The sequence below is a fragment of the Muscardinus avellanarius genome (genome assembly GCF_963383645.1).
Source record: "Muscardinus avellanarius genome assembly, chromosome: 12".
NCBI lineage: Eukaryota > Metazoa > Chordata > Mammalia > Rodentia > Gliridae > Muscardinus > Muscardinus avellanarius.
This window is the reverse complement of record NC_137798.1, coordinates 95642712-95655236: the sequence shown is the minus strand read 5'-3', so window position 1 is coordinate 95655236 and position 12525 is coordinate 95642712. Positions and strand designations below refer to the sequence as shown.

General features: G+C 41.8%; 1 protein-coding gene across 2 annotated transcripts in view; it reads right to left on the bottom strand.

Annotated features, from left to right (window-relative positions):
• Positions 1 to 1492: 1492 nt before the first annotated feature.
• Positions 1493 to 12525, bottom strand: part of CPSF2 (cleavage and polyadenylation specific factor 2) — a gene marked incomplete at both ends in the record, with an annotated part of 28384 nt that continues 17351 nt past the window's right edge. Inside the window, 7 exons of one of the 2 annotated variants that reach the window (XM_080708198.1) lie at positions 1493 to 1585; positions 2358 to 2492; positions 3671 to 3970; positions 4961 to 5186; positions 6527 to 6679; positions 9717 to 9917; positions 10269 to 10369. In XM_080708198.1, coding sequence (XP_080564324.1) covers positions 1493 to 1585; positions 2358 to 2492; positions 3671 to 3970; positions 4961 to 5186; positions 6527 to 6679; positions 9717 to 9917; positions 10269 to 10369 — 1209 coding nt within the window. The remainder of the gene's footprint in view (positions 1586 to 2357; positions 2493 to 3670; positions 3971 to 4960; positions 5187 to 6526; positions 6680 to 9716; positions 9918 to 10268; positions 10370 to 12525) is intronic. The other variant, XM_080708199.1, reaches the window with a different exon arrangement.

Genomic DNA, 12525 nt, shown 5'->3' with positions numbered 1-12525 from the left:
GGGCCTCCTGCATGTTCGGCAAGTGCTCTATGACTAAGCTAGCGACCCCTGCCCTTCTTAGGAAGGTTTGAGACAGGGTCTGGCTGAGTTTCCAGGCTGGCCTTGAATTTATGATTTTCCTGCCCCAGCCTCCAAAGTAGTGGGGATTACAGCATGTGCCCCTGTGCACAGCTAGGAGGCTGTAAACTTTGCATAAGCACAATATTCCACAAGAAAAGTTTTGTAAACATTTGAAGCAGAATGAAAATGAAGTCTAATCTGATCTCACTGGTTTGAAATACACATAATGCTATACAGATTAAACAAGACGGACGGGCCTAAAACTGTGAAGTGTAAAGAGGCTTAAACACTTGAGAAATAGCATCAAAGTCTACTTGTTACAAGTACCGTAATTGTTACTTTTGAAAAAAATCACCATTGCAATAGGGCGACATGATTTCCATTGCTTAAGTTCAATGAACACTGCATCAGTTTTTACTCGTTGACAAGAGTGGTTTATTCTATACCACAAAGGATGGCAGAGGATGATTTCTGTAGTAATGTGAATAAAACCCAACCATGGCTCAGATGACCTTAGGAGCGAGTAATCCTGAGAGAAGAGACGTTGGCATCTTTTCATTAAATTACAGTTACCTTATAAAAACGCGAGGTCCAACATTTGTTTTCTTAAAAATAGAGCAATAAACAAATAAAATCACCTAGGTGATAGTTAAGACGTGCCTCGAATGTACGTGGAATCCTTAGACTACAGAACATCAAGGAGGAATGACAGATGTTCAAACAATAGTGTCACACAAACTGACTTCTGAATATAATATACACTACCTCACACCAGAGGGACTCTGGGAAATAAAGTGGGGAGCAAACAGTGTCCACGTGGGAACAATTGCATTTTAGATCTCAAAAGAAGAGTCACAGCACACATGCTTTATTTTAATCCCTAGCCTCAAAAAACTTTATCAGATTTGTTTTATTTTATTGGTAGCACATCTTTTCTATATAATTCTCACTTTTCATAAGAGAAAATATGAGAAACAGTTTGCGGTAATGCGTGTAAACAAGTTTCTATAAGGCCATGAGCTGGTTTGCTAACTTGCATTGTTTTATTTAAGTACCAAGTCCTAAAGTAAGGGGTCTGTAAAGGGAACCACTCACCTGCAGTTCTTGGACCTGTACACTTGTTAGGACCTCTATCACTCTGAACGCCAAAAGGTAAGCTCCTTTGATCATTAGCAAAATGGTCTCTATTTTCTTTTCTTTCGTTCTTTCTGTGCTGGGGATTGAACTCAGGGTCTCAAGAATGCTAGGCAAGCACTCTACCGCTGAGCTATACCCCTGGCCCTCTATTTACAATTTTAAAAATCTAATACATGTTCAGTTTTTCTGGCAGATTCTTTTTGTATGTTACGAAGCCAAACAGCAAAAGCTTGAAAAAAGGTAAGAATCCTTTCTCTTAGAAAGGTCAAGCAGATACTTCTTGACATTGTGTCCTTCACACAATGGCATACTGTTCATATAAAAGGTCTCTTATCCTATAAAAATCTTGACAAAGGCAGCCTTCTAATCCGATGCGTCCAGTTTCCGTCTAGAAATCAAATTTAAAAAAAGTTCTTTAGTACATTTTCTATTCATTAATATGCAGACATAATAGCCAAAATATATTAAATAGATTATTTCATGATTGGTCAGGAAATGGGTTCCTCTGATTCATAGAACACAGATATAGATTCAAGTAATGGATGTTACACTGACATATAAATGTCAAAGGATTTAAATAATAAAAATCTGCCGGGCGTGGTGGCGCACGCTTGTAATCCCTGCGCTTGGGAGACGGAGACAGAAGGATCGCGCAGGTTCGAAGCCAGCCTTTCTGGCTTATGAGACCCTGTTTCCAAAAATAAAAATATAAAATAGGTCTGGGAGTGTAGCCCAGAGGCAGAAGGGTTTCTAGGAACCCCAGTACCACAAAAAAAAAAAAAAAAAACAAACAAAAAAAACCCCACCAAATTACACATTTCTTTGAGATTGACTTTTATAAGCCTCCCAAGTTGTCATTATGAATATAAATTACTCGTCTTCAGTTCTGTGAGGTTACCAATCAAGAATTACAGAATTCAAAATGACAACTCATCAGAAGCACATGTTTATTAATTCATCCCTCCTTAAAAGGAAACCAAATTCAGCCAGGCGTGGTGGCACACACAAGTAATCCCAGTACTTGAGAGGCTGAGACAGGAGAATCACAGGTTTAAATCCCATTTCCCAATAAAGAATAAAACAGGGCTGGGGGGTATAGCCTGGAGGTAGAAGGCCTCTGGGTTCCACCTCCAGTACCACAAAACAAAACAAAAACTCACTCTGCGGACTGCTACTTGATTGTTGCAAACAAGTACACCTCCGACAAATTCAGCTTGGATCCCCTCGCGTAAGAGAACTTGCTTGAAGTCTGACAGTCTTGGTTCATTCATAAAAACCGACTGATGTCCAGGAACCTTGCATCGGGTCAAAGGGGAAAGAATGACTTCCAGCAAAACCCCAGACACAAAGTTGTACTGGATAAAGTGAAATACCACTTGTTCTTTTATTATTCCCTGCGGTCCTTTGACAGATGGCTTTAAGACGGTAACTCACACTCCAAGTCTGTTATTCTGGATTTTACCTCATTACTTAACATCACAAAGAACTTCACATCTTCTGCGATTTCACAATTGTGTTAGTCATGCCTCCTAATAAAGGAGACAGGTGTGATACTGTTATGCTCTTCACCCACCCACTGCCAGGGAGGGTCAACCAGAGTGCCAGGAGGCAGAGCTCAACTAGAATTCATTTCCACAGCCCAGTCCTTGGCATAGCTCAGAGGATAATTCTTCCTTAATCCCAATTCTACTTTCCCTCCTCCCTGAGTGAATGTGACGGATGCCATGGGTTTGGAATCAGAAAGGCAAGTGGTGCTTGTCTAATGCTGCTACTTTGAAACTGCCTTGAACAGCACTAGCTTTCGCACAGAGAAAAAAGATTCTTTAATTTTCCCTGCCAATTTCAAGAGTAGTATCAGAAGGGAATGTGGTGACAGAGGCTATCTCTCTAAGTCTCACTTCACAGCAGGGCTAGAGACTTCCTCTGCCAACACAGGCAGGACTCTCGGCTTTAATACTGTTGTAAGTTTAACTACCTAAAATCTTTGCTAATTAACTAGTCCCTTCTTGAGATCATGTAAATATTAGGCTAAAATTAAAGCTATTCTTAATAAAAAATTTCTATTGGTATCAAAACCAAAAGTGATTTAAGTTGAACTGATGAAATACAAAAATGGAATGCAAGGGTATGTATGACAGTCTAAGAAAACTGTAAATCTCTGATTGGAAGCAGGTAGGGATCCTCATAACCGAGCTTAATATTTAAAAATCCACACTGAAAAAACCAGCATGAAACAATTATATACCTTAAAAGAGGCTTTGTTAGTGGTTTTTTTTTTTTTAACCTGTTTTCATTCCCAAGCCAGAGAGAAGAGAACCAATACACACAGACATACACAGAAACAATGCCTTGAGCGATCTTTTTTAAGAACCTCAATCCCAGCCTACACAAGACATGTTTTAAAAGATTAAAAAAACATAAAAGGAAAACCAGAGGGATGACAAATTAAGGAGAGAGAAGGCGCAGGCCCTACCTCGTGAGGCGGCAGGGGCTCCAGAGTTGGGATGACCTCGCTCTCCTCCCCGGGCTCTTTCTCATCATCGCCAAACAGGCTCTTCATGGCTTTCTGCTGCGCGATCACGCTCGCATCGGAAGGGGCGTCCACTTGCATTTCCGGGTCGTCTCCATCATCCTTGAGTTCTCCTTCTTCTAAAATAACTCCTGTGTCGACTTTGGACACTCTCATGTCTAGAACACCGTCTATCCATGCCAATTCAGCATCTTTTGCCTTACAAAACTGAAGGGAGCTGACAAGTGAGTCTTTTAATCTCACCTGGATGTGCGAAGGAGAGGACATATAAAACCCACAAAGTGTAAGCAAATTAAATATGACCTCTTACTGGTCTTTTCTAACTATGGTACTATTATTAAAATTGGAAAATCTTCTACTCATCTGACCCTCACAATGACCTAATTATCTTTAAGATCATCAGGGCCCTTGGCTACATCCCAAAGTAAAGGTTCTTACCCCTGACTGCACATCAGAATCGCACGGCAAATGTTCTCTCCCACACTCATGCCGGGCCGCAGCTCCAGGGCTCCTAGTACTGGTGAGATGCAGCCAGCGCACCAGGCGACCCTCCTGTGCAGCCAGGCGAGAGCACTGGCCTCAGCTCTGGTTCCCAGGGCGCTGCAGGGCACCACACTGTCCATGCCTCCTGTACCAGGCAGCTCACCCTCTGTGCTCCTGGAAGGCTGCTTCCCTTCCTCTGCCCACAGTAACTTTTCTGCCTGTTAAGTTCTGACCCATCTGTTCCAGATACAGGCACTCCTCCTGCCTTAGACTGCCACTCTGTCCCCCAACGAGGTAAAAGCCTGCCTCTCCCCGTGCAAGTCTGTTTTCTTGCCTGGCTCCATTTGTTCCAATTTTAGCAGAGGAACCTTGACACCGATGATTTTTTTAACTTTGAATTCTTAGACACTCTTCCTTCCGTAAATACTGTTCCCTCTGCCTGGACCCCTCTTTGACCCTCTTTTTCCGACTCCACCTGTCCTGACAACCTATCCTCACAGCTCTTAGGATCTTAGTTAGCACTTCTTCCAGGAAACCTTCCCCATACCTCCTCTGCCTCTTCACACTCTCGTGGCATCCCACTTCCTCCACTGGAGAGAGCCGTGTGGAAATGGTGTTCGTTACAAACTCCGTGCGACCCCGGGTCTAGGGCAGGCCCCGTGCCTGTCTCAACCTGCCTGTGTTCCTATGCATCCGCCTAGTCTGCAACAAAAGCACTTGCTCCCTGTGGCCCCGCTGCGGCCTGTTCACCTGGTAGATGTGCGTCTCGCTGGTGGCGTCAACCGTTTCATGCAGCTTTGGCACGTACACTTTGATGTCTTTCCCACCAAACGCGCGGCAGCACTCTGCCAGGTCTCGGCTGGCCTCTGGGGGGCCGTGCACGATGATTAACTGGCGTGGCTTCATCTGGTTAATGATTTTTTTAATGGAATCCCCATCAGAACGTCCTTCGTAGTCTATGTAAGTAACCCTGGCTCTGTAATTAGACATGATTATTTGAGCCTACTTTTGTGATACACTAATACTGAAACTAGGCTTTTAAAAAAATGAGTTTCATCATCAAGAAAGATGTATACAACATATAAGAGGATTTAAAAAATACATGTTATGCTACTGTGCCTTATTTACATTGTGGATAAACCGAAAATAAAAATACAAAAGATTATCATTGAACAAATACTTTGCTCTTTGAGGACAAAAACAAAAACAAAAAAAACCCAAAACAACCATTTATTGGTATTATTATCTCTATTAAGTAGAAAGAGAATGGATGAAACTGGAGAACATTATGCAAAGTGATATTAGTCAGTCACAAAAAGTAAAAAATCAGATGCTCTCCCTAATATATGGAAGCTAGGGAGAAAAGGGGTCCTAGGAGAAACTTCAGATGAGCAAATAAGGCGACCAAGCTGAGGGGGATGGGGGGGGGGGAAGGAAACCCCATAATGTACACGATGCACATTCAAAGCCTATCAATGCCGGCGTGGAGGCGCACGCTTGTCATCCCAGCATCTGAGGGGCTGGGACAGGACTGCTGGTCACCACAGCCTCAGCTACTACTTAGTGAGGCCCTGTGCAACTTAGTGAAACACTGTTTCAAAATAAAGAATAAAAAATAAAATAGGGCTGGGAATGTAGCTCAGACGTAGAATGCCCCTTGTCCCATCCCTAGTACCGCAAAAAAATAAAAAAATAATATAATAACCCAAACAAACAAACAAACACAAAGTCAATCACTAAGCCAAACATGAGAAGGAGGGTGGGGAGGGGATGGGGTGGGAACTGAGGGAGGACCACATGAGAGATGTGTGCATGTCTGCCTCTATCATCTTGTACCCCATTAAGATGTATGACTATAATGCACCAATAAAAGAAAAAAGTAGAAAAGGAAAAAGGGTTTAACTACTTCAGATCATATGAAATTTTCTAGACATTAGGGCACTAGAGATGTTCAAGTCAAGGAGAACAGTTTATGAAATGAGCTGTTATTCAGAAAAATTCAACTCACAAGTTACAGTATTCTCTTTCAGAAATAATATTTCTTCATATAAATGTACAATTTAATGTTTAACTCTCTCCCCCTCCCATCAATAACTCAATTACTTTGGCATTTAAATATCATTAATGAAGAGAAAATACCACCATTCTGTACAAGTCTTTTCACAGAAAAGATTACACCCAGGACGCTGGGCACACTAGGCAAGGACTCTACCTCTGAGCGTGCCTAGCACGCCCAATGCCCTGTGAAAAGGGCCCCAGCCCAGAAACTGAATTTTACCTTATAGTCTACTGCCCACATACAACAAAAAGACTTACTTTATTTCAATAGACTCTGTCGTAGAGATACACTTAGTGGGAACATCAGATAAATCCTGATCCATGGGTTCATCTCCATTTGTCAAACCAGATTCTAATTTGCTTTTTTCTTCTTCAGTAGCTTGAAGTTCTGGCACTAAGAAGTCCTCTGGTCTGAATAATAAGTTTCTAATTAGAAGTAGTAAAAAGCAAGCTAATATTATATAATATGTATAACTAACTAGTAGGTGGCATAATTTTTAGACTCTTCATGTATTTCAAGGCTTAAATATACATTTGATCTAGAGCCAGTACAATTTCATAATCTCAATTAGCAGATGACTACATATATTAAATTCCTCATAACCACTGAAGAGTGCTCTTCAAAACATACCAAATGACTAGTAAAAAGCCCCTATCTAGGTCATTAGAAGATCTCAGTGGCTACAAGTACTGTTGCAATCTGGCCCTGCATTCTTTTCAATAATTTTTTTTTTTTGCCAACTTCTATGGTTTCTTTCACCAAGCCCCAATACCTATAAATCTCAGAGCTCCTCTGATGTCTTTAAGACCTCCAATTATTTCCTTTCTGCCCAAAGAAAGCAGACATTATCAACAAGATTAAGACACAAAATCATTATCTTCCTTATAAGCCTTCATTTTTATTTCAGAATACTATTGCACATTTCTCTTCCCACTTTTACTCCCAATGTCAGAGTTCTAATAGTAAAAACAAATCAATCTCCCCCCCCCCCCCAGGGAATCCTACCTCTGAGCCACACCCCCAGTCCTATTTTTTATTCTTTATTCTTTATTTTGAAACAAGGTCTCACTGAGTTGCAAAGGGACCCCCCAAGTAGCCAAGGCTGGCCACAAACCACAATCCTCCTGTCTCAGCCTCCCAAATGCTGAGATTACAAGCGTGTGTCACCATGCCTGGATCCTATTTTATATTTTATTTGGAAACAGGGTCTCACTAAGTTGCTGAGAGCCTTGCTAAGTAGCTGAGGTTGGCTTCAAACCCACATAATCCTCCTGTCTCATCCTCCCAAGTACTAGGATTACAAGCATGTGCCAGCATGCCCAGCTTCTTTATTTTTTTACAGTACTGGGGATAGAACCCAGGGGCAGTCAACCTCTGAGCTACACCCCTAGCCTGATTTTATACTTTTGTTGGAGGGCCTCATAAAGTTGCTGAGGTTGGCTGGAAATCTGCGTTGTTCTGGCTCAGCCTCCCAAATACTGAGATTATAAGTACCACCACGCCTGGCTCAAAAAAAAATTTTTTTTGGTGTGTGTTACTGAGGATAGAACCCAGAGCATTGTACCTCTGAGCTACACCCCCCAGCCCTATTTTTTAATTCTTTACTTTGAAATAGGGTCTCACTGAGTTAGTTGCAAAGGGCCTCACTAATAGGCGAGGCTGTCCACAAACTGCGATCCTCCTGTCTCAGCCTCCCAAATGCTAAGATTATATATAAAAAATTATTTTTTTAACATTTTCTCTCTAACTTCCTGTGTATGCATAATTCCCAAATCTACTCTCATTCCTGGGAATCCAGGCCTCTGTCCCCTCAACACCCAGGTATTTACAGAAGCTTCTTAGTCCAAATACCTCCCTGCAGCCCAGTATCTCCAATCTAAAGAATAACAATAGCAGTAGCAACCACTTAAAGCACATTTGCTGAGACAGGTTCTACACTAAGTGCCTGAAAAACACATCTCACGGGTGGCGGATGTAGCTTAGTGACACAGTGCTTGCCTAGCATGCACGAGGTCCCTAGCACAAACAACAACAACTAAAAACAAGATCATTTAAGTTTTATCCCCATCCTTCAGGTAAGAAAATTGGAGCTAAAAAGCAATGTCCATATGTCAAACAGACGGGTTGCTCATCAAGGGAATAGTAGGCAAACCTGTCAGTGTAAAGTTGTATTTCCTCTCTATTGTTTCAAAAGACAATGAAATTTTCCCAATTAATCCCAAGAATGACCTAAGACCACTCTGTGCTGGAGACAGCGTTATGAACACAGAAAGAGAGCCAGGCGCAATGGTGAGTGCCTAAGGCTGCAGCTCCTTGGGAGGCTAAGGCAGGACATCGCTGAGCCAAGGAGGTTGGGACCAGCCTGGGCAGCACAGTGAGCCCTGTCAGAAGGAGAAAGGGAGAAAGGGAGGGGATATAGAGAAGCAGTAGGAAAGTAGGAAGAAGCCAGACGGTGGGAGACATGGTGATTATGCCGAGACACCTGCCACTTACTAGGGAGGCAACAGGAACAGAGTGGAAAGGATATATGCAGGTCAGTAGTGTTTTCAAATCTGCAATTAGAACATCTGATTCCAGTTGTTTTCTAACAGTGACTGCAGATTTCGCAGGTTTTCTGATCCACTCATGCTATCTCATAATCTTTTGGTAACTAAAAGACAAATGTACTATTTGGGTCAATAAACCCACCTATCAGACTGCATACAGTTATCACCCAAAGTCCTTTTTATTCTGCATCGTTCTCCAAGACATGTCCCTTACCTCTCGTAAGTGGGAAGAGTTTTGTTTTTTGTTTTTTTTGGTGGTACTGGGGGTGGAACCCAGAGGCTTTCTACCTCTGGGCTATACTCCCAGACCTTTTTCATATTTTATTTGGAAACAGGGTCTCACTAGGTTGCTGAGAGCCTCACTAAGTAGCTGAGGCTGGCTTCGAACCTGTGCGATCCTCCTGTCTCAGCCTCCCAAGCACGGGGCTTACAAGCGTGCGCCACCATGCCCGGCTCAAGTGGGAAAAGTTTTGATCCTCAGTTTTTCTTTATATTAATTTTCTAGGTGTCCCTCAACATTTCAACTTTTTTTTTTTGGTGTGTGTGGTACTGGGGATGGAACCCAGAGGCATTCCCATGAGCTACATCCCAGCCCTATCTTTTATTTCTTTATTTTGAAACAGGGTCTGACTGAGTTGCAGAGGGCCTCACTAAGCAGCTGAGGCTGTCCACAAACTGCGATCCTCCGGTCTCAGCCTCCTGAGTGCTGGGATAACAAGTGTGTGCCACCACGCCCGGCTTACATTTCAACTTTCATGTTTCAAACTACAAATATTCTGCATCTTTTGAGCAGAGATGCTCAGAAACTAACAAAGTACATAGTGACTAAAAGCACTCGATTCACTGGGCTGAGTCAGCTGCGACCTCCTACTCAGACAAGAGCAGAGTGTTGCTCACATACTTGATAATCTCTCCATACTCGTCCCATTTAATTCTTTCTTCTGGGGCGGGAAACATAGGGTAGGACTTCTTTGCCTGTTTGAAGAAACTGCCTTTGCGGCTGCCCTCCCCCTTCATCATCAGGTCGTGCTTGGCCTTGTGTGCCGACGGCTGCTCGATGTCTTCCTCTACGTCACTCTCGTCGCTGGAGTCTATGTCTGCCCTGGGAGGGTTTGGAAGAGATCAAGGCCATCAAGTTCCAGAGACTTCTGAACTAACATCTGTAAATGATCACTGACTTCATACCTAGTATTACTGATGCAATATTAATCCAAGTGATAATATTCAGTATTACTGGATCAATATTTTAAAAAATGTAACTTTAACATCCAGTTGAGAAACACATATTGTCAGCACTGAAAGGATTTGGTGTTTTAGGCATTTGAAAGATGTTTTGTGGCAAATGTTATGAAGTTCTAAGAAAACTGAAATATTTTCAACTTAATGTTAAGTCTTAGAAATACGTTACTTACAAATTACAAGCATTATCCTATAGTCCAGGAAAACAACTCACTCTTTGGATTGCTCCAGTTTTTTAGCAGCTTCTTTCTTTAGTTTCTCTTTTTCCAAGTATTCCTCAAGTTCTTTCCCTTCAAGCTTCACACGTTTCCTTAACTGAAGAGCGGACAAAAGGAGAGATCACTATCAGGTGGGAGAGATGCTGTAGTTCTGAAGTGACCCATCATCTCTACTTTCCACTACATCTACATCACCACCTTTCCACTACATGCAATTACAGGCTCTACTGAGATTAGTACTAAAACTGAGCTGTTTATGTCTAGGCTGGGTTTCAATTAAACTGGCTAAACTGTACCAGTGGGTATGGAAAAGAAAATACAGAATAGATGGGGCAAATAAGACCCATATATGACATAATAATCAAAGACTTGTCCATAATGGAAAAGATGATAAATACGCCAACAAATACAATCTCCAACATTTTAAATCTCATAAAATCAAAAGCTGGAAGTAGTAGTGCATGTCTGTAATCCCAGTACTTGGGAGGCTGAGATGGGAGGACCACAGGTTCAAGGCCAGCCTTGGCAACCTAGTGAGGCCCTCAAAACTTGTGAGAGCCTGTTTCAAAATAAAAAATGAAATAAGGCTTATGGTGTAGCTCAGAGGCAAAAGTGTCCCTTCAATTCCCAGTCCCAGTAAATAAATGAATATAAAAGAAATGGAGAAAATCATTTCCCCCCCCTACTTTCCTAAGAGTGTTTCCAAATAAAAAAAAGATACATGTCAAAAAAGACAAACTATGCCGGGCGTGGTGGCGCACGCTTGTAATCCCAGCATTCGGGAGGTTGAGACTAGAGAATCACGGTTCACTGCCAGCCTCAGCTACTTAGTGAGGCCCTCTGCAACTTTTGTGAGACGCTATTTCAAATAAAGAATAAAAAATAGAGCAGGGGGTGTAGCTCGAAGGTCAAATGCCCCTGGGTTCCATCCTCAGACCTGTGCATGCGCGCGCGCACACACACACACACACACACACACACACACACACACAGACAAACTATATACAGGTAATTTATTAAACAAGAAAAATGCATAACAAATAGCCATGGAAAGATATCTAATTGTACTGATTTCTGAAAACTAAAAAACTAATGCAATTTAAAAATTTACAAGAATAAAGAAAGGTGCCATCTTCTACTAATCCATTATTTTCAAAATCAGCCCAACTACATTATGTGATTTGTTAAAATCTAAAAATAAAAATGTGTTTGCCATTTGACACAATTTTCCTGTTTCTAGGAATTTAGCTTATTGAAATAATCACATAAACGCGTACAAAGAAAAAAGTACACTGTAGGGATGGACATGAATAGCAAAAAACTGGACACAACTCCACAACCTGCTATTATGCAATAAATCAGTTCTTACACTTTCATCCCCCAACTACCTTAGACTCTTAAAAATTAGAGAATCACTTTGGCTGAGAAGAAAAAAGGGAGTAAAGCAGTAAACCTAGAAAGGCCATGGAGGGACTGCTGTGGAGATGCGGGGCAGACCCCTTAGGGCACGGCTGGAGGCCAGGGCAGCACTTGCTGATGGACTGGTTGGGTGGAGAGGTTGAGAGAAAGGTAAAACGTTAAAAAATAAGTTGTAATAATCCGTGCGGAACAGTGGTCACCCTTGGAGGAGGGAAGAGGGAGTATCTGGGCCAAAACGGGAATGGACGGGGAGTTGGTGATATTGTATTTCTTCTTCTTCTTTTTTTTTTTTTGGTGATCCTGGGATCCTGTTTTATTTTATTTACTTATTTATTTATTTTGCAACAGGGCCTAAGTAGCTGAGGCTGGCCACAAACCTGTGATCCTCCTGTCTCAGCCTCTCAAGTACTGGGATTATTTATAATCCATCAGGCCGGGCTTGAACTTAAAATTTTTAACTTCACTATTTCATATCTCTTAAATTTTAGTTTAACATTTCAAATCTCATGAAACTGCTTCAAGTACTTCTGAGTCCCTTTAATTTGGTTTTTCTACCTTATTTTGATATGTTTGATGTGACTCCTTTACTCAACAATTCTGTATTGAGATGAGCGTGGTGGCGTACGCTTGTAAATCCCAGCATTTGGTAGGCTGAAACAGGAGGATCGCGGTTCTTGGATAGCCTCAGCTACTTAGTTAGGTCCTCTGCAACTCAATAAGACCGTTTCAAAATAAAGAATAAAAATAGGGCTGAGAGTGTAGCTTAGAGGTAGAATGCCCCTGGGTTCCATCCAGCACCACAAAAAAATTGTTTTGGGTATTAATAGTGGATGC